At 31.5% G+C, this 23,685-nt stretch overlaps 1 protein-coding gene across 1 annotated transcript; it reads left to right on the plus strand.

The window, feature by feature from the left end:
* Nucleotides 1-2,314: 2,314 nt before the first annotated feature.
* LOC100242780 (protein RBL) lies at nucleotides 2,315-9,279 on the plus strand. Its single transcript, XM_002271850.4, has 5 exons — nucleotides 2,315-2,960; nucleotides 3,047-3,145; nucleotides 7,337-8,421; nucleotides 8,501-8,762; nucleotides 8,997-9,279. Exons 1-5 carry the CDS (start codon nucleotides 2,942-2,944, stop codon nucleotides 9,194-9,196), a joined length of 1,665 nt encoding a protein of 554 aa, XP_002271886.1. The 5' UTR covers nucleotides 2,315-2,941; the 3' UTR covers nucleotides 9,197-9,279.
* The last annotated feature ends 14,406 nt before the right edge of the window (nucleotides 9,280-23,685 follow it).

Here is a 23,685-nt window from a genome sequence, read left to right on the forward strand (position 1 = left end):
ATGGGATCAAACTAAGGTAATTAATGATCAACGTCTTTCCAAAAATCACTAGGACATTTGTAAGAATTCATTGTACCTTATCTAGGATGAACTAACATAGAGATTTTTTTACTACAAATTTAATTATGAAAACATAGAGAAACATAATCAATAAATTACCGTTTTACATGGTGTAGGATTTTTCCTCACAACCCATGTTTGGTTGCCAAAACATTAAAATAGAAAAGAATGGAAAGTAAAAGAAAACCTGAAACTTTTATTTGAGATTTTCAAGAGGGGGAGATCAATCTCTCTCCTTATGTTCCTTATATAGATATATAAAACCCAAAAGGAGTGGAGTTTAAATAGTAAAAAATAAACCTAGACACATGGAATAGACTCATTGGCCAAAACTATCAAAAAACCATTATAAAAGTCTCAAAAATCATGAAATTCTTAAATCTTGGGCTTGATGGGCTCTTCTTGGAGCTTGGTTGATGCTTGACAGACCTACAAATTGAAGAGAAACTTAAAGGAGTTTGGTTCATATTTAGGAATAAAGGTAGGAGAAGCTTGAAAGGGTGTGGTTGTATTTGGGAATTTGAGTTTGAAATTTGGATGTTGAGCTCAATTTTCAAACTCATTTTCTACTATTCAAAGCTTAATTCAAAATTCTCTTGAATTTAGCTTCTGTCTATTTTGCATAAATGTCTTCAAATGGTCATATCTCATTCATTTCTATTTCAATTTGTGCACTGTTTAAAGCTTTGATTCTTAATTTCTCAAGTTTCAAAATACGTAGCTTGTTGTAAAAAGCTTCTAGGAAGTGGCTAAAAGGTCAATGCAAGGTCAGGTGTGTTGCAATCGCTTTTGTTTAAGATAAATCTTCATTTAAACTTAGAAACCTGACCTCAAAACTTCTTTCATGGTTGCTTACTTTCTAAATCATTTAACATTCATTGCTAGTATATCATTCTCATGACTTGTTCATTTCACCCTTCATGTTTCACAAGTTGCGAGTCTCTCATTTCTACTTATTTAACCCATTTCATTTCCTTGGTTGAGAACGACTTTTAAACTTAATCTTTTCTTCATCTCTTAAACCTGGAATTAAGGTTAAAATATAATTTAGATTTATAACTAGAATTTTAGATCAATTTATATTAAATTGGATGATTGGAGTTTTTATATTACATAAATCATAGTCACTATGTGCCATTGTAGTACATGTTCAAGCTCCAATCACTCACCTTTGATATGCTTCCACATAGTTGAGTGGCGTAAACCCAATTGAATTTTGCAACAATTTGGGTTTCGCTAGGGGATTCCTCAACCATGTGATAAGGAGTCCATATTACATAAATGTGATTTGTGAGGCACACATAATGCTTATTAGAGTGCCCGACATCAAGAGTGTAGACATGTCTAGTTGATTGCCCATCTAAGACAATTGATGTAACTACACTAACTCATCTAGAAATTTTGGGTCATAACATAAAATTATTAGTAAATAACTTTGTCCCTATAAGATTTGATAATGCACTTTCCTCTAAGCACGGGCATAAAAATAAAGACATTGTAGGGCATGAAATTGTTTGTGAGGATAAGTCTTATGAAATTAGTTATTTATCTTTAATAAAAATTATGTCTCACTAAAAAAAATATAAATAATTTTAAAAAATTCAATGTGGAAATTGTCTTATTAAATAATATTTTTAATTATAAAAAATTTCAATTTTCAATATTTTTTTTAAAAACAACTTTGATGTAAGTTATTTATATTTTAATATCTACTATTTATTTATTTATTTAAATCAATTTATACTTATTTATTGAAAAGGCAAATTTCATGAAAGGAGTTGGTTTAAGAGAGAAAGAAAAAGAGAATATTAAAAAAAATACAATAAATACAATAAAAATTTATAATTTCTTTTGTTTGGTTACATTTAAAAAAAAATAGGAATTTTTTTTTTTTTTGACAAATGAATTTCTAAACTTTCTTCACCTTCATTTAAGATAATTTAAGAAAAATGAAAAGATTTGAAAAATCTTTCACCTTTTTTTTTTCTTAATATTATTTTTTATCATATCATTTTTATATTAAAATAAAAAAATATTTTCTTTAATTTATTTTTGTTCCTTTTCAATCTAAAAATAGTTTTAGGAATATTTTCAATGAAAAAATTTAAAATTTAAAACATTAAAATAAAATATAAATATAGAATAGTAAAAATTTAAATTTAAATTTAATTTTTTCTACCTATTTAAGATTGATTTCTATTTCAAATTTTACTAAAAATATAAATTGAAGTTTTTCAAAATTATATTTTGTAAAATATATTTGTGAAGAAAGTGTCCAAATTTTACGTTTCTGAAATTCCAGTTGAACTCAAAAACCTACTCCTCCCTCGTTTCCTCACCGTCGACCTCCGCATTGCCTGCCGCCGGCCTCCTTGTCGTCTACGTTGACCGCCGCACTACCCGCCGTCGACGATTTAATCCTAGCTTCTTGTCTACTTCCTCCTTGTTCTCCATTTTTCTTCTGTAAATCGAAGCAAAGATTGTTTTTCCCCCCCGAATTTAGGGTTTTTTATTTTCAGTTTTTCAAAAGAACCGGCTTGGAATCCTAACCCTAATGTTTGAAAGCCAAAACCTTTTGATTCCACTCGTCGTCTTGGACTCGTTCTCTCACGCAAAATTCACTGTCTGAAATTATAGCGTATTTAAGTTTTATTTGTTATTATTATTTTTATTATTTTGGTTTTGTTTGTCTTTTTTTTTTTTTTTTGGGATTTTCGTTAATGCCATTACAAGGTATTATTTAGGGGAGCAGCGGCACAGGGGGGCGTCCGGCAACTCCTTTTACGGGCGAACTCGGAAACCATTGTTAGGGTTTTTTTTTTTTTGGATTAAATGTCGGATTTTGAGAGACAGTAGCTCTGTTGTCAACCCAAGTTTGATCATGAACGCCCCAATTATTGGTGGGTTTTTAATAATTTGTATGTTTTGGTGATTGGGTTGTTTAGGGATTTTTCTTACATGGTGGGTTTGTTGTTGTTATTTGAAGATCCGTTGCAGGGGGATTTTCCAGAAGTGATAGAGGAGTATCTGGAACATGGGGTCATGAAATGCATTGCTTTTAATCGGCGTGGAACGCTACTTGCCGGTAAGTGTATTACCATTTCGTACTCTTTGAGAATCACCTATTGCATAGTTTTGCATTTTTTCATTGTTACTATATTTATTCTTGCAATGTAGCTTAAATGGATATGAGAAGGATGGATTTTTGTTCTCACTTTTACCTAAGAAGAGTGAGACAAGAAAGTGCTTAAGAATATAAGCCTTTTCCAATCAGTTTAGTTTTTTTCTTTTCTTTTTCTCTGTTGAAGTAAATGTTTTGAAGAAATCTTATGGGTACCTTTGGTTGCTGGAAAAACTTGGGAAAAGGAGAATTGGAGAAAATAAAAATTTAAATCTTAAAATTTCATTTTTTAGGACATGTGGGTAGAAGAAAACTTCAACCACTCTCCAAAGAGAATGTAGCTATACTTTTGCTGGAACTCAGTTTCTCTCCCTCCATTTTTCTGTGTTGCAAACCTTATAAAGTTGTTACTAAATGACCTGTGAATGCTTTATCATTCTAAGCACATAAAAGAATCCTATTGAAACATCTTGGTTTTGTTCATAGCTGAGGCTGGGGCTTGCACCATAAAAAGGGAGAAAACTAAGTGGGAAGATTGGCTATTGTTAAGTTTGCCTTATAAAAATGGCGATTTAAGTTGTCTTTCCACCTTTGGATAATTAGTGAGATGTCCCTGTAACTAATTGTGTCATAGTGTGCTAAACCAAGAAGAGCCTACATGTTTCTTGCCCTGTAGCTCAAGTTGGCAACCGACTCTGCAATATTGTGAACATCATTTACTGGTACAAACTCAAATTTTGGGCTAGTTCACTGTCCCAACCCTGATTTTTGGTATAGGTCTATACTGTGAAGTCTGCAACCAATGCTAATATATATTTTGGAACTCTTAAATATCACATGGTTCACCCTGCTTCTTGTTTTGTCCCTCCTTGTCCCACATGAACCATTACCTTATAGTTCAGCCTGTGCAATGTGTAAGGGGATTTCAGGCTCTGTCTTGTCTGTTTTCTCTTGTGCTTGCTCGTAAGTTAGATAGCTTGTTTCCAAGCTGCTTTTACAAGTTTAGCATTTAAAAAACACAGGATCAAGGCCCAAATCTTGGGTGTAAGGCTTCAGGTTACCAAAAGTAGGCTACCCTATTTGTTCAAAATTTTCTTCCTTGACGAGGTAAGATGCTTGATTTTTAACCTACATCTGTCTTTGAAGGTTGAAAAATGAAGATTCTGCTTCAAATATGGATTTAAACTTTGGGATTTATGCAGTCCAAAAGTTTTTTTAGGTAATAAGTCTACATTGACTGATTTTCTTGGATATTAGTGTGTGTGTGTGATATATATATATATTTTGAGGTCTATAATACCTTATTTTTATGCAGTCCAAAACTTTGGGATTTATTTATTTTTATGAGGAAGAAAAGAAAAAAAATTGCTTGTTTGATTAGGTTTCAAGATAGTCTGTTACCAAATTTAGTTTAATATTTTCCTACAAAAAATTTAAAAAATGATGGTTTTATTTATTGTAAGATTTAATTATGTTTCATATAGTTACCCTTGAGACTTGGCTTGGATGGCAAGGAGTTAAAGCGGGAATGGAGTAGGTTCTAAATTCAATTGCATATCCAATAAATGGATAAAGTATGTATATCCGGTATTTGCATTTCGTATGTATAATATTCCTAATTTGATTGAGGGAATGAAATAGTTACTAAATAAAGAAAAATTTTAATGTAGTGATTGGATGAGAATTTTTGTTAGTTTTATTAGTTTAATGGTTAATGCATGAGGTAATGCCACTTATACCATTTCACAATATTTTTCATATATTATTATTATTATTTGATCATCATCATCGTCATCGTCTAAAATAGCTTATGTTTAGTCGCATCAATTGACACAAAACATTGTGAGAACTAAATCACTATCAAGAGCAACTTATAAATCACCATAACAGCCAATACTAATATTAAATCATGTTTTTGTTTCATAAGGTTCACTAATTCTTCAAATGTGGGAGCATGTGGTCCAATTTTATTTGCTACAGAGTCCATATATGAAATTAAATTTGCTTCAGATTTTTTCATTCCCTCTTTCAGAGGGAGGGGGGATGGGAGAGAGGCGTGTAAGGTGTCTATGGTTTTAAATGCTTCATTCCTTTAACACGATTTGGGGCCTGTTTGGTTGCTGTTTTTGAAAACTGTTCTGAAAAACAGTTTTTGAGAACAGTTTTTAAGAACAGTTTTTGGTGTTTTTTTTTTTAAAATTGTGTTTGGGAACTGAATTTTGAAAAACAGTTTTTGTTCTCAAAAACAAAAAAACATGTTTGGTTGAGTTAATAAAAAAAAAATTTAGAACAAATAAAATAAAAAACACGTTTGAAAGATTTTTTTTTTCTTTTCTAATTAATAAAATATTTTCTTCAAGTAATTTTATATTATAAATTTATAAATAATTTTTAGATATATAGTTCATTTAAATTAAAAAAATTATTTATTTTATTAATTTAAAAATAAAAATATTTTTTATATTTTTTAAAAATAAATCAAACATAATAAAATCATTTTTATTAATATTTTTTTATTTAATCTTTAACTTTATTAAAAATTATAGCATATTCTATTAAGTTGAGATAAAATTGTTCTCATGATTTGTTAATTTTTTTTTATCTCTACTAAATATAAAATTCAAAATGCCACCCACTTCTCTCATCGGGCATCAAGAAGCCCTTTTCTGAAGGAAGCCCTTTTCTGAAGTTGCCCTCCAGCCAAGAGAATCCCTAAAAGGCCCTATTTTCCTCTGCCACTCTCAATCCTCGCAGGTACTAATCTAATCATGTTATTATTATTATTATTATTATTATTATTTTTGCAACCCCCGTTTGATTCCCAAGAAAATCCATCCCCCATTCGATTTCCGGGAAAATTCATCCTCGTTTGATTTCCGAGAAAATCCAAGCAAAAACCCTGCAACCCCCGTTTGATTCCCAAGAAAATCCATCCCCCATTCGATTTCTGGGAAAATTCATCCTCGTTTGATTTCCGAGAAAATCCAAGCAAAAACCCCAAGGAAAACCAAAAAATGGATTTTCTTTTGCTCCCTGTGTTTTCTGGATCCGTTTTAGGGGTCTCTTTGCTATTGTGCCATTGGATTTAAATTTCACGAACCTTGAATCAAAACTGAGAAACGGGAAAAATCAAGAAGAGGCGACGCGACTGTGCTGGAGAAGAGATGAAAACGGGAAGAAAAAAAAAAAATGGAGAACAGATGGTTTTTTTTTGTTTAATTTTGTTCTGTAAACAGTAAAAAAACGGGGAAAACAACATTTTGTCGTTCTCTAAACAGTGTCATTTTGAGAACACAGGGAACAACAAAAACAAAAACGACTCTCTCAACCAAACGAGTTTTTGGTGTTTTTTGTTTTCAAGAACAGAAAACAGTTCTTGAAAACACTAAACAAACAGGCCCTTGGATTCTCCTCTCATTTTTTTTGTATGAACAAGGGTGGTTGTTCAACAACCAGGGACCTGTTGTTAACAGAGAAAACAGACTGGGAATACTGCTAGTATTTGTATTTCTCTGCAATTGTGTTAGCTTTGAAGGTTTTCTGATGTACTGGTTCATTAGTTTTACTATTTTAATTTGTTATTGTTTTTCTATCCACAGGTACTTCTCTTGCTTATATTATTGGTGGTTATATTGCTTTAGAATTGATCATACATGGCTTGTTTTTGCTCTTTTCTTGGGAAAGGGCTAGTGCTGTTTGTTTTTGAATTTTTCTACCTCATGGAGATTACATGGCTGTAGTGTTTCGGATCTACCATGTCATATGGAATGTTAAATTGACATTGTTTTAGCTTTCTATTTACTGCATTAAAAGATATTTTATTTTAGGTTGCATTGCAAATGCAATTTTGTCATTCATCTGGACAGACTTTGCCTGTTGTTAGAATGCATTATTCCAGTTTATATCTCCCATTGACTTTCATCTTCCTTCCCCTCCGATTCAACATCTAGACAGAGTGCCATTATTCCATTCTACACCCTGCACTTTTCTTTTTGTAGTTGTTCTTTATTCTTTCTTTTCTTCTCCAAATCATATTTCTCCAATTGTTTGTTAAATACACGCTTATAAGCATTTTAGTGAAGAGAATTATGTGAATATTATCTTCTCATCTTTGTTGTTCACCATGTGATAATTGATTTGTATATTCTTTGCCAGCTGGATGTGCTGATGGAAGCTGCATTATATGGGATTTTGAAACCAGGGGCATAGCTAAAGAGCTTCATGATAAAGACTGTGTTGCTGCTATAACAAGTGTCTGTTGGTCAAAGGATGGTCATTGCATTCTTGTGTCTGCGGCAGACAAGTCATTAACACTTTGGGATGTTGTCAGTGGGGAGAAGATAACACGAACAACTCTGCAGCAAACCCCTCTCCAAGCTCGTCTACATCCTGGTTCTGCCAAATCCCTCTGCCTAGCTTGCCCACTCTCATCTGCCCCCATGATTGTTGACTTGAATACTGGAAGCACAACTGTACTGCCAGTTTCAGTTTCTGACACAGGTGCTGGGCTTCCTCCTCCATCACGCAATAAATTCTCCGATGGATCCCCCCCTTTTACTCCAACTGCTGCATGCTTTAACAAGTATGGTGATTTAGTTTATGTTGGGAACTCCAAAGGAGAAATTCTCATTGTAGATCACAAAAACAAACAAGTGCGTGCTGTTGTCCCCATATCTGGGGGTTCTGTGATCAAGAACATCGTATTCAGCAGGAATGGACAGTATCTTCTCACAAATTCAAATGATCGTACAATCAGGATCTATGAGAATCTTCTGCCCTTGAAAGATGGACTCAAAGTCCTCGACGAGCTAAGCACAAGCTGTGATGAGGTTGATGAGGCGGAGAAGTTGAAGGCTGTTGGATCAAAGTGTTTAGCACTTTTTCGGGATTTTCAAGATTCTATCACCAAAATCCATTGGAAAGTACCCTGCTTCAGTGGTGATGGTGAATGGGTTGTCGGAGGCTCTGCCAGCAAAGGAGAGCACAAGATCTACATATGGGATAGGGCTGGGCATCTTGTAAAAATCCTTGAAGGCCCAAAGGAAGCCTTGATTGATTTAGCCTGGCATCCTGTTCACCCTATTGTTGTCTCTGTTTCTCTGACTGGCTTGGTTTATATTTGGGCTAAAGATTACACTGAAAACTGGAGTGCATTTGCTCCTGATTTCAAAGAGCTTGAGGAAAATGAGGAGTATATAGAACGAGAAGATGAATTTGATTTGATGCCTGAGACTGAAAAGGTAAAGGAGAGGAGAGACTGCTTGAGGAGATATTCTCTTGTTAATTTTTCTTGTTTATAGATTTTTTACGCATTTGCAGGTGAAAGATACAGATGTTAATGAAGATGACGAAGTTGACATTATGACAGTGGAAAATGAGTCCGTTTTCAGTGATTCAGATATGTCCCAGGAAGAACTATGTTTTTTGCCAGCAGTTCCTTGCCCAGATGTTCCTGAGCAGCAAGACAAATGTGTAGGGAGTACTTCAAAGTTGACGGACAGCAACCACTCTGGATCCCCTCTTTCAGAGGAAGCTGGACAGAATGGGCAAGCAATGAACCATGCCTCGAGCCCTGTTGAAGGTAATATCATTCTTTTCTGATAACCATTTGAAAGTTTAATTGCCTTCTGTAATTATTTTTTATTCTGAAAATAACAAAAAATGGACCGTCTTCAAATGTTATGAAAGCAGAATATGAAATTATAATTTCAGTCCCAGTGTCATCTATATAGCCTAGTGTTGTATAATTGCCCTTTGTTTTTTATGTTTTCATGGGAGTAGTACTCTCAACCAGTGATGGATAATTTTGTTGCAGAGGACACAGGTGGAACACGGTTGAAAAGAAAGCGGAAGCCTTCAGAGAAAGGGATGGAGTTGCAGGCAGAGAAGGTGAGGAAACCCTTAAAGACCATGAAATCTTCTGGTAAAATATCAAAAATAAAAAATAAAACTGTAGTAGAACAGGATACAGATAGTTATGTATTTGCGGATGATGTTACTGATGAGTATCATTAGACAATAAATCGCAATATCATTTGTACTTCTATGATCCCCATCTTCTAGCCAGACAATACAGAATCAATCTTTCTTCTTGAAAATATTTAGTCTAGTTCAAATGTGATGATGTTCTATTGGGAATTTATGAATCTCTAAAATGTGAAACAGAGGATCCAGGAAAATCTCTTCTTTCCTCTGAAAACAAATGTAACTACATTTGTAGACAAATTGGTTCACATATGTAAGAAATGATGGAAAGTGATTGTTCTGTGGGATCTGATGCTGCAGTGATCTTTGTACTTCATGGGTATATTTGATTTGGTTCTCAAAAATTGGATTCTAACATTCTGTTGCTGGAGGGGAGTGAGTCTGATTCATGATATTAAAGCATTAGTAAGTGCTTTTAGGGTGTGATTGGTTGCTGGAAATTTGGGAGAAAATACAAGGTAAAGAAAATAAAATTAAAATTTAAAATAAATAAATTCTTGATGAATGTATTTTTGGCATAAAGTTTTCACTTTTTTATTAGAAATGGGAGAGAATAATTTGAGTATTTTTTTCCCTTTTTTTCTTAGGTTATGTTTGGTCATTGGAAAGTTTTTTTTTTTTTTTAAAAAAAAAGGTTTAGAAAAATAATTTTTTTATATATTTGAAAATCATGACAAAAAATTTAGTAAAAATACTAAGAAAAAGAAAATGAAAATATCAATATATATTCAGCATCTTTTCATTAAAAAGAAAAAAAAAATGAAATGTGAAAAGAGTTGAAGGAAAAATGTATTTCTTAACTTTTCTATACATGATCAAATAGTATCTTATTTTTTCATATATATTTGTTTTTTTGTTTTAAAGATTTTTGAAAACAAACATAATAGTATATTTTTATGATATCTAAACATAAGAACTTTTTATTTTCTTTAACATTTTCCATGATTCAAGTACAGCTTAAGGAAAAGAGAAAATAAAATACTTATAGAGTTATGTTTGATTTTTGAAAAATTTGAAAGAAAATGCAATGGAAAGAAAGTACAAAATAAAAGTAGAATGAAAGAAAAAGTGAAGAAAAATAAAAAATAAATTAAAATTAATAAAATATTTTTATTTATAACTTCAAACTCATTTTACTTATTTTTTATTCATCTATATAAAAATAAAATAACTTTAAATTGTATAAGTTTCTAACTAGTTTTTATTATATTTGATTTTATTTTCTATTTTTCATAGGATAATTAAATATGAGAAAATAATTTTTCTTAACATTTTTTTCTTTTTTTAGTATTTTTTAAAAACCAATGAAGTTCTTAAGCTTTGTTTGGTTCCTAAAAAATTTGAGGAAAATAAAATAGAGAAGAAAAGTAAAGTAAAAAGAAAGAAAAGGTGAAACGAAAATAAAAAGTACGTTTAAACTCAATAAATTATTTTTACATGCTTCTTTAAACTTATTTTACTTATTTCCCTCTATCATATCAATATTAAATAATTTAAAATATATAATTTTTTGAAAATTTTTAATTATATTTTATTTTCTTTTACATTTTCATGGTGAAACAAAATATAAGAAAACCATTTTCTTTAATCTTTTTTTTCTTTAATGCTTTTCGAAACCAAACATGGCCTTCAGTGTTGGTTTTTAAACTAGATAATTAAAAGAAAAACGGAAGCCAGAAAAATTTTCTCAAATTTTTTTTCTCAATGATCAATACTTGTATTAATTTAATGAAATAACAAATATAGGTAATTTAGAATTGTACCTTGCGATTAGGCTGATAAATTTGAACTCCACCAAAAGGATCTCAGAATTCCAAATCCTCTAAAGCACCATGGATCTTTCTCTAACGTTCTCCAAAAATGATGAACTCAAAACGAGTGGGCGTTTTTCATTCTTAGGTTTTTTTTTTTTTTTTTTTTTTTTTTTTTTTTTTTTTTTATCACACAACTTAATATATATTGAAAACTTGTATTCTCATCCCATCATCCGAGAAACATTGAGAGAAAAAAAAAACTTTTTAATACCACGAAAAAAATAACTGACATATTTTGAATTTTGAAAAACATGGGAGAGAATATCTCTCCCCATAATCCCCACTTAAAAAGTGTTTCTTTGAATTTTGAAAAACATGGGAGAGAATATCTCTCCCCATGATCCCCACTTAAAAGGTGTTTCTTAGGGAATACAAGTAAGTGTGGTCTTCACCACATTGTATCAAAAAATATTTTAAATAATCAAATTATAAAATAAATAAATCAAATCAAGATTGTGTGAAATTAATTTAGAATTCAAAATTCCAAACTAATAAAATCAACCCAACATAAAAAATGTTCATATAATTTTAATGGAGCCGTTGAGAGGAACTATGGACATTATAATTTTAAGCTCCAATAATTTTGACAATTAATTAACAACTTAATTAAAAAATCAAAATTATTAATTCCAAAATTACTCCACTAAAAATTATAAAATTAAATATATTCAAAGGATTTGAATTGCCCATTGATATAGTCACTACATATGAGTCAATCCTCCATAAACGGTTCATAATTAAAGCTAGGTTTTTCCGTTAACCTCTTTAATTATATCTTTCTCCTTAAGTGCCATTGGTTCTCTTATGAATAATATATTTATGGTCTAATCATAAATTGAGCGCTCTTATCATTCAAGGCCCGAACCAATACTTATGGGAACCGTCCATCTGACTTCTTAACGAAGGAATGGATTTCATCTTGTATATTAATATTCCCGGCTATTTATTTTATTATACTTCCAATACACCAAGAATTTGACACTATGTATTTGTGTCATTACCCGGTATGTCAAAAAATACAATAGAATAAATAGGAGTCTATTAATCACTCAGAATTAAGATCAATGCATATATGACCATCATTGATTAATATTGAATGCTCTATATTATAACGGAATTTATCAGAGATTCATAATTAATCGTGTTCCAGTCCTATATAATCAAATTATATAAAACGCTTTCATTCCAATAATCTCATTATTAACAATCCATATAAGATCATTTCATTCAGAATGTAATGAACCGCACTAGTAATTTTAAATTAAAGATCCCAACTTTAATTTTTAATTACGAACATATTAGATTATTTTACTTTAAATATTATCCTCCTGTATATAACACTTATATACAATATTTAAAGTTACAATTAAATAATCTAGGGTTTTCGATATTTATAAAGCATCTAAAACATTCATGCAACAATAATATTGAAATAATTCCTTAAAAATATTAATAATCAGCAAAATAAAAAACATCTCATTTGTTTATGGGCACATATTCCAACAATCTCCCACTTGCCCTAAATCAAATGTGACATGTTTCTAAGTCCCATCCCTTCAAGATGTTGCTCAAAACTCCGAGCCGGTAAAGTCTTAGTGAACGGATCAGCTATGTTGTTCGCAGATGCAATCTTTTCAACCGAAACGTCTCCTCTACTGACAATCTCTCTTACCAGGTGGAATTTCCGTTCTATGTGTTTTCCTTTGCGATGGTTCCTGGGTTCTTTGGCATTAGCCACTACTCCACTATTATCACAATAGAGTCTGATTGGCTCATGCATATTTGGAACAACTTCCAGTTCTTTCATGAATTCGTGAAGCCAGACTGCTTCTTTAGCTGCTTCACAAGCCGCTACATATTCAGCCTCCATGGTTGAATCAGCAACACAAGTTTGCTTGACACTCCTCCATATAATGGCTCCACCTCCCAAAGTGAAAACGGCCCCAGAAGTAGACTTCCAAGAGTCTCTATCTGATTGGAAATCAGAATCTGTATATCCGATAGGAATCAATTCCCTACCAGAGTATACCAACATATAGTTTCTCGTTCTTCTCAGATATTTAAGTATATGCTTGACTGCTACCCAGTGATCTAATCTTGGGTTTGATTGGTATCGACTAACCACTCCCACTGCAAAGCATATGTCAGGTCTTGTACACAACATTGCATACATCAAACTACCAACTGCTGATGCGTAGGGAACTCGTCTCATTTTCTCCTCATCTTGCGGTGTTTTTGGACACTGCTCTTTAGAGAGATGAACTCCATGTCGAGAAGGCAAATTCCCTTTCTTAGAGTTCTCCATTGCAAACTTGACAAGCACCTTGTCAATGTATGCTGCCTGAGACAATGCCAGAAGCCTATTCTTACGATCCCTAGTCATTTGGATACCAAGAATGTAGCTTGCCTCTCCCAAATCCTTCATTTGGAATTGGCTGGCTAGCCAATTCTTTACCTTGGATAGAGATTCTACATCATTTCCAATGAGTAGAATGTCGTCCACATAAAGAACTAAGAAAACCACTTTATCTCCTCCTATTTGCTTATAGACACAAGGTTCACCCAGATTTTGTTCAAAACCATAAGACTTTATGGCTTCGTTAAATCTGATATTCCAAGATCTAGAAGCTTGCTTAAGTCCATAAATGGACCTTTGTAGTTTGCACACTTTCTGCTCTTGGTCTTTGACCACGAAACCCTCTGGTTGGACCATATAAATAGTCTCTTCAAGATTACCATTCAAAAATGTTGTCTTGACGTCCATTTGCCATATCTCATAATCATAATAAGCAGCAATGGACAAGAGAATCCTAATGGATTTTAGCATGGCGACTGGTGAAAAAGTATCTTCATAGTCTACTCTTTCCTTTTGGGTAAAACCCTTTGCCACCAGCATTGCCTTGAAAGTCTCTACTTTCCCATTAGGTCCTCTTTTTCTCTTATAGATCCATTTGCAACCAATAGGCTTAATGCCTTCTGGTAGATCTACAAGCTCCCAGACTGAATTTGAGTACATAGACTCTTTTTCGAGTTTCATGGCTTCCTGCCATTTCTCTCGATCAACATCATCCATCGCCATTTTGAATGTCAATGGATCATCATCACTGCCATCAGTGACTGCAACTTGTGCTTCTCCATTTTCACGATAGCGAATGGGCAATCTTATTTCCCTCTCACTACGTCGTGGTGGCGGTGGTGTTAGATCTTGAGCAGTGGTTTCTTTTCTTTGTCGTTCAACAACTGTTGTTGGTGTGGGGCTGATCTCATCAGCTAGCAACTCTTCCAGAACTACTTTACTTCTAGGTTTAAAATCTGCCATATAGTTATACTCGAGAAACGTAGCATTTGTTGACACAAATACTTTGTTTTCCTGAGCGCTATAAAACAGACCTCCTCTTGTTCCTTTAGGATATCCTACAAACATGCATACCTCAGAGCGAGGTTCTAGTTTCCCAGTCTTTCCCTTTAACACGTGCGCAGGGCACCCCCATATGCGAATATGTCTCAAACTAGGTTTGCGACCATTCCATAACTCTAGAGGAGTGTTAGGGATTGACTTACATGGAACTATGTTCAGAATATATACTTCTGTTTGTAATGCATATCCCCAAAATGAGGTTGGCAGAGAAGAATAGCTCATCATTGATCTCATCATGTCAAGCAAAGTGCGATTTCTTCTTTCGGCTACACCATTTTGCTGAGGTGTCCCAGGTGCCGTGAGCTGTGATAATATTCCGTTTTCAATCAAGTAGTCCTTGAATTCATAAACCAAGTATTCTCCTCCTCGATCTGATCGAAGAGTTTTGATTGATTTGCTAAGCTGTTTTTCTGCTTCAGCACGAAATTCTTTGAACTTTTCGAAAGCCTCGGATTTTCTTTGTATCAGGTATACATATCCGTATCTTGAATAATCGTTAATAAATGTGACGAAATATTCATAGCCCCCTCTTGCTTTGATATTCAAAGGTCCACATACATCAGTATGTATGATCTCGAGAGGTACTTTTGCTCTTTCACCCTTAGCCGAAAATGGCCTTTTGGTCATTTTGCCTTCTAGGCAAGATTCACAAACTGGTAGAGTGCCAACTTTTAGCTCTTTCAAAGGACCATCCTTTGCTAGTCTTTCAATTCTACCTATGTTAATGTGACCAAGCCTTAAATGCCACAAATATGTGTCATTTTTATCATTAGAAATCTTTCTTCTTTTAGGGGTTGGTTCAGCGACTTTAAACATTTCAGTTTGAAGTAAATTATTGAAAATTGGTTTAACAAAATATATACCATTATCAACATAACCTGAACAAATATTCATTCCATTCTTATAGATTGAAACAGAGTCAATATCAAAAGAAATGGAAATAAATTGTTCATGTAACTTTGAAACCGAAATCAAATTCCGTTTGAAATCCATAATAAAATAAACATTGTGCAATAACAAATATTTATTATTAGCAAATGACAGTCGTACTGTCCCAACTGCTGTCACTGAAACTCTTGCCCCACTGCCAACTCTCATCATGAAAGCCCCCTCTTCAAGATCCTTCGATGACTCAAGCATCTTCAAAGAAATACAAACATGGTTAGATGCTCCTGAATCAATAATCCAGCTTGAGAAATCATTCTCAACTAAGCATGTTTCCATTACTAATAAATCTAATTTACCTTGTTTCTTCTTTTGTTTCAGCTCATCAAGGTACTTCTTACAGTTCCTTTTCCAATGGCCGTCTTGATTGCAATGGAAACATTTCCCCTTAGGTTTAGGCTCAACAGCCTTCCCTTTCTTCTTTTGGATCTTCTTCTTGTCCTTTTGATTTCTCACATTTCTCTTCTTCTTATTCCTTGAAGAAGAAGCCTTTCCCACAACTGCATTAGCCTCAGCAATATTTGCCTTGCCTCCCTTATCATCTATAAGGGTCTCATAAGATTGCAACTCATTCAGGAGTTCTGTCAAATTACATTTCTTATGGTTCATGATGTAGTTTGTCCTGAATTGGAGGAAAGAGGGAGAAAGTGTCTCTAAGATCATGCCAACCTGGGTCTTTTCATCAATTTTAGCTCCATTGATTTCAACCTCATTAAAGTGATGAATCATTTTAAGGACATGCTCACGAACTGAAGAACCATTCTTCATTTTACTGTTCATAACAGCTTTCACAGCTTCGTGGCGGGCTTGCTCAGAGGGGCGTCCAAACATCTGCTATAGAGATTCCATAATCTCTCTTGCAGTTTCAAGGCCCTCGTGCTTAGTTCTAAGCACTTCATTCATTGCTGCTAACAAGTAGCAGCGAGTCTTGTTATTTGCAATAATCCAACGGTTATACTCTTCTGAGACAGCCTTGGAGGCATTAGCTGGAGGCACTGGAGGACAATCCTCCTTAAGGACAAAGTGGTAGTTCTCATTAATGAGAAGAATGTTCATGTTGCTCTTCCATTTTACAAAGTTTTCACCAGTTAAAACTTGAGAGGCGAGAAGTGAGAAAATTGGGTTTGACATATTTGCTGAACAAAAATAAGAAATATTTTCAATAAATAATTGCATAAATATCATAAGAAAATTAAAGGCAAAGTAAATATGAAGCAAGAATGCTCATGATAAAATACACCAAAAATTATACTTTAACAGCCTAAGGAATTTTAATTACCACAACTAAGTGCCGCCGTAGGGTAGGTCAAATAATTGCTAATTAAAATGAGACTTTCTCAATTAATAAATATTATCCAAAATATCTCATATTTCTAATACTTATTAATTTCCTTTAAATTCGGTCAAGAAAATAATTAACCAATTTAATTATATCTTTATGAGTGTAACCCACCATATCAGATTTTTAAGATTTAATTTAGAAATTGCCGCCGTAGGGTAGGTCAATTCTAAAATACATCTTAAAATCCTGTCTCATGGAAGACAACCTTGTTATTGAAATTAGTAGACACTTTCCGTAGGGAGGACGAAATCAAAGCGTCTCTAAGCGCTACTACAAACTCACAGTGTTGTATTAATGGTGGAGACCTAGGGTTTATATTGTAATATTACCCACTCCCACTCATTATATTGCAAAAGGTGTATTTAATTTATAAAACAACTATTGTTTCATAAACCTTAGACAATTTAAACATTTTAAATTACTAAGCCTTTATAATTTTAAACAATTTAAAATTATAAATTAAGTCATCTGTGACATTATATAAAATAAAATAAAAATAAATGCATGAATGCATGACATGCAAAAATAGGTAGGCACTTTTCTAACTAAAATGACATGCTAAAACAAGGGTAGTGGTGTAGCCAGGGATAAAGTTCAGGGGCAACGTGAAATAAACCTTCTTCATATACATAACCAGCCAGGAGCCATAACCTGGTGGTACTAGCAGGGAATACCCATCATTCATGGGTTTGAATCCCCTGGCTCCACCCCTTGCAGGACAAAGTAATCATCAACTTTATAAATATAAAAATGGAAATGGTCGGGTTCCATGGAGGTTAAATACAACCCAAATAAAAAAAAATACAAATAATAAAACTGGGTCTTCCTGTAAATCTACATCTTCATCTTCTCCTTGAAAAGTGGTGGTCTCCATTGAATTTCTCAAATTCAATAAAATTCAAATTTCCTTGAATTGTGGTTGTCTCCATTGAATTTCTCAAATTCAATAAAATTCAACCCAAAACCGATTTACAATTACAGTAGTAAACCTATTTACAAAAAATCTTATAAAATAGGAATTACAGCAAGAATCCTATTTACAAAAGATCTAATAAAATAATTATTACAAAAATAACAAAATCCATGGAACCAATAAAAAAACGGCCTATCCATTCCCACAAACATTCATCACCATGAACATAAAAATAAACAAACATCAATATGCAAAAGTGCCTACCGAAAGCCATGCAAAGATTATCAAATAATCATTCATTAAATTAATACAGAGTATCAACCTGCTCTGATACCAATTGTTGGTTTTTAAATTAGATAATTAAAAGAAAAACGGAAGCCAGAAAAATTTTCTCAAAATTTTTTTCTCAATGATCAATACTTGTATTAATTTAATGAAATAACAAATATAGGTAATTTAGAATTGTACCTTACGATTAGGCTGATAAATTTGAACTCCACCAAAAGGATCTTAGAATTCCAAATCCTCTAAAGCACCATGGATCTTTCTCTAACGTTCTCCAAAAATGATGAACTCAAAACGAGTGGGCGTTTTTCATTCTTGGGTTTTTTTTTTTTTTTTATCACACAACTTAATATATATTGAAAACTTGTATTCTCATCCCATCATCCGAGAAACATTGAGAGAAAAAAAAACTTTTTAATACCACGAAAAAAATAACTGACATATTTTGAATTTTGAAAAACATGGGAGAGAATATCTCTCCCCATGATCCCCACTTAAAAAGTGTTTCTTTGAATTTTGAAAAACATGGGAGAGAATATCTCTCCCCATGATCCCCACTTAAAAGGTGTTTCTTAGGGAATACAAGTAAGTGTAGTCTTCACCACATTGTATCAAAAAATATTTTAAATAATCAAATTATAAAATAAATAAATCAAATCAAGATTGTGTGAAATTAATTTAGAATTCAAAATTCCAAACTAATAAAATCAACCCAACATAAAAAATGTTCATATAATTTTAATGGAGCCGTTGAGAGGAACTATGGACATTATAATTTTAAGCTCCAATAATTTTGACAATTAATTAACAACTTAATTAAAAAATCAAAATTATTAATTCCAAAATTACTCCACTAAAAATTATAAAATTAAATATATTCAAAGGATTTGAATTGCCCATTGATATAGTCACTACATATGAGTCAATCCTCCATAAACGGTTCATAATTAAAGCTAGGTTTTTCCGTTAACCTCTTTAATTATATCTTTCTCCTTAAGTGCCATTGGTTCTCTAATGAATAATATATTTATGGTCTAATCATAAATTGAGCGCTCTTATCATTCAAGGCCCGAACTAATACTTATGGGAACCGTCCATCTGACTTCTTAACGAAGGAATGGATTTCATCTTGTATATTAATATTCCCGGCTATTTATTTTATTATACTTCCAATACACCAAGAATTTGACACTATGTATTTGTGTCATTACCCGGTATGTCAAAAAATACAATAGAATAAATAGGAGTCTATTAATCACTCAGAATTAAGATCAATGCATATATGACCATCATTGATTAATATTGAATGCTCTATATTATAACGGAATTTATAAGAGATTCATAATTAATCGTGTTCCAATCCTATATAATCAAATTATATAAAGTGCTTTCATTCCAATAATCTCATTATTAACAATCCGGATAAGATCATTTCATTCAGAATGTAATGAACCGCGCTAGTAATTTTAAATTAAAGATCCCAACTTTAATTTTTAATTACGAACATATTAGATTATTTTACTTTAAATATTATCTTCCTGTATATAACACTTATATACAATATTTAAAGTTACAATTAAATAATCTAGGGTTTTCGATATTTATAAAGCATCTAAAACATGCATGCAACAATAATATTGAAATAATTCCTTAAAAATATTAATAATCAGCAAAATAAAAAACATCTCATTTGTTTATGGGCACATATTCCAACATTCAGAACATAATTTCTCCCAAGCAACTTATTGTGCTTTCATCTCAATGCTCCTATTGCCTCATTAAATTAGTTGCCATTGAGCGGGTTACTCTCATTATTAAGTTTTTTTTTATTCACCAAGTTATAAACTTCATAACTTGTTTTTACAAATTTGTTCTACTATTCAGAAAAAAAAAAATGAAATTAAGAAATTCTGATATCTTTGACTTTTTTTAAAATAAAATAAAAAATAAAGAGGAATAATTTAACATTTAAAAATAAGATAATTTTACCTCTTCCAAAACCTCACCATACTTTCACAATAATTTTTAAAAATAATTTTAATCTTTCTAATGCTTAAAAGAATGAAAATTTTCAAATATTAGAAAATTTAGAAGCTATAAAAATTTCTAAGGACTTGTTTAATAACTATTTTTAAGAATAGTTTTTTTTTTTTTTTAGAACAAAAAAAACTGAGAAATACATCTAGTAATTATAAATTTGTTTCTTATTTTATATTTTCAAGAACATAAAATAAGGTATATTTATAGAACATCTTTTAATTGTTTTCACTTGATTTTTGAAAATTATTTTAAAAAATAATTATCCAAAATATTTATAATAATTAAAAAAATAAAGTTTTAGACATAAAAATTATTTAAAAAAGATATTAAAAATATTTTAGATTTTTAAATATGTTATAAAATATGAGAATTTATCGGATTATGGAAAATTGTGGATAATTATCCATATTGATGTATATTTCTTTGTGACTCCCTATAAAAGGGAGATACCTCTAATAAAAATTCATTTTGTTTTCTTCATATATTCTAATTTTTCTTTCTGTGTATTTTATTCTCTCTTTCTTACTTTTATCATAACAAAAATATGCAAATTAATACATAGTTTCAAGTTATGAATTATTTTATGTAAATTTGCACATAGCTTCGAGCTTTGAACTTTCATTATATATATATGATTTTAATTCCTATTTCATATTTATACATTTTTACCATATTTATAATTGATAAATTTTAGGTTATTATATTTTTAGATATTATTTACTTGAAATATTGTTAAAGTATTTTATTAATAGTTTATTTTTTATTAATATTTTTATAATATATATAGTTTTCGGATAATGTCAAACATTGCAAAGCTTGAATTTGTTACTCTCGATATTTTGGGCAAAAATTAATTATCTTGGGTTCTAGATGCTGAAATTCATTTAGATGCGATGAATCTTGGAAATATCATTAAAGAAGGAAATGACGCATCCCTGCAGGATCGTGTCGGAGCTTTGATATTCTTTTGCCATCACATTGATGAAGGATTAGAAGGTGAATACCTTACGGTCAAATAATCTTTCATTCTCTGGAATAATATAAGAGAACGATATGACCACCAAAAGATCATAATCCTTCCAAAGGAACACTATGATTGGATGCACTTGAGATTACCAGATTTCAAATTTGTTAGTGACTATAACTTGAGCTTATTCAAAACTAGCTCATAATTAAAATTGTGTGGAGAAAAAGTCACTAAAGAATATATGCTTGAAAAAACATTTATGACTTTTTATGTCTTGAATAAGCTCCTGCAGCAGCAATATCGAGAGCATCGTTTCACTAAATATTTAGAATTGATCTCATGTCTTCTTGTGGCTAAACAAAATAATGAGCTTTTATTGAAAAACCATCAATCTCGTCCTATTGGGTCTGTGTCATTGCTTGAAGCCAATGCTACATCTGTTCAAACTCTTGGACATGGACAAGGACAAGGACGTGGTCGTGGTTGAGGTCGTGGTAAACAAAATTCTTCTCATCGTAGTGGTTCTCAAAGTAAAAAAGAATAACTCAAATCACTAGAAGTGGAATAATTCAGAGGCACAACCTGAAAAGGGGATAGAACCACAAAGTAAACATGGTTGTGAGAATAAGTGTCATAGATGTGGAATGAAAGGACATTAGTCACATGTTTGTCGTACTTCAAAGCCTTTGGTTGACCTTTATCAAGCCTCTATAAAAGCAAAAGGAAAGGAAGTTGAAATGCACTTCATTGATAGTGGTGGCCTAGTGGATCTGACCCATTTAGATGTTTCAGATTTCTTTGAGAATCCTAATAGGAAAATTGACCATCTAATTGGTGATAGAAATGTTTGTTATAATTAAATGTTATGTTTTTATTTAGTTATTTGCAAATAGGTTTATTTTGTTATCATCTTTTGAACACATCGTTTATTATTCATCTTTTATAGTTTATTTCACATTTTATTATTTCTCATTTAAATTTTTTTCTTTGTTTATACTTGAAGATACATGGATCTCTCTCATACCTTGATACATTATGCAACATCCAATGTAGATGCATGCCTTGTAGATTATGCCACAACACACACAATAATCTTTTGATTTAGAAAATTGAGATTTTTTTGGATACATGTGAAATATATGACTTTGTCATATGATTAATAAATTGATTTTGCATGTCAATTTTATTTATAAAATGTTTTTATGATTGAAAAATTTTGAGTTATATAAAATAATATATATTATTGCATGTTGCCACATATGGTATTTTTATTAATGCAATAATTTCATTATCCAAAAATAATTTTGAAATTACAATAAGTTCAACTATTGTTCTCAATATGTTATGTTATATTTTTACATATATGTTTAGATGGATTTGTAGTATTTCAATTAAAGTTTTGAGACGACAAGATGTTTTAAATTATGATATGTTCTCTTGAAATTTTGATTTATAAATTAATTTTTGCACATTGATTTAGATCATAATAACATTTTGAATAAAATTATTGATCTATCACTACAATTAGTTAGATTATTGAAATGCTTCCTAGTTATTTCATGTATAAATTGCTCCACACTTATAAAATCAAATGTGTGAGATATTTAAGAAATATATAACTTTAAATTATCTTTTTTCATATTTGTTTTATTGTGTTATATATGCTCTTATTTCTTTTACACAACTTATTAAGTCATCATTGATGACTAATATTTTTCCATTAATTTTAACTCTCTATGATAATATTTCTTTAACTCTATAAAGGTGAGGTCTTTATGACATGTTTTATAACTTGTTATTTTGATGAAACTCTTATCTCATTAATTGCACAACATTGATGACAAACGATGTTAATACTATATCAGGTGATAGAAACCTGATTAAAGGTTCCAGAAGAGCTTATACTATGTCACTAGTAGTATTTGATTCCATGTGAATGACACTTTATATGATGCTAGATCCGGAAGAATCTTATAAGACTAACTTGGTCCCCTAGGGAAAAATGTCGTATGGATGTACATTATAAAACCATAAGTTTTTATTTAGTGACTAGTCTACCTATACACTTAAAAGGTAGAATGACATGTTGTGCAGATTATCATTTTAATGAGACAATTTTTTCACTGTTAAGGGGAGAAGAGCCAATTCTAGAAGAACGACGTAAAATTATTTGGAATGCATTGACTTTGACTTATCTTGATCCTCGTACTAATCAATGTGAACTAGAAGTTTAAAAGATTATTTATTTGCAAGAACTTGCAAATCAATTACCAAATGCTTTCATGAATGCAAGAAAAGTGACAAAAATCATTTTCACTAACCTAGAATATTCCAATACAAATTGATGTCCCTGAAGAACAATTAAATAATAAGTTGATGTCCCTAAAGGACAATTAAATAATGAGTTTAAGGCACACTTGAAGCGTGGTAGACCCTGAAAAGGCAAACACATTCCCTATAAGAGGAAAATACAATGAAAGATATATGAAATGTGGCACTCTTGAGGAAGTTGCAAATAAAATGAATTATTAAAATAATTGATTAATTTCAAGCAGCCCCTAAATAAGCACAGTTTAAACCAGTAGCCCTATGAGAGGCATATGTTTTACAATTAGCTATTGAAAAAATACAAGTACCTAATATTGGTGAGATCTCAATTATTTACCTATATATGGAGAAAAATGGGATTGAAATACTCTTGTCATTGACAATATATTTTCTTTCCAAATAGCCATTAACATCATAAGAAATGATGAGGATCCCAAATTAGAAACTATGAATGAATGTCAATATAG

The sequence above is a fragment of the Vitis vinifera genome, chromosome 15 (assembly GCF_030704535.1).
Source record: "Vitis vinifera cultivar Pinot Noir 40024 chromosome 15, ASM3070453v1".
Classification (NCBI taxonomy): domain Eukaryota; kingdom Viridiplantae; phylum Streptophyta; class Magnoliopsida; order Vitales; family Vitaceae; genus Vitis; species Vitis vinifera.

Bases quoted from the DNA above. Each gene is read 5' to 3' on its own strand.
- LOC100242780 (XM_002271850.4), top strand. The intron at 3,146-7,336 runs GTAAGTGTATTA...ATTCTTTGCCAG, and splicing joins GCGTGGAACGCTACTTGCCG to CTGGATGTGCTGATGGAAGC. The intron at 8,422-8,500 runs GTAAAGGAGAGG...ACGCATTTGCAG, and splicing joins TGATGCCTGAGACTGAAAAG to GTGAAAGATACAGATGTTAA.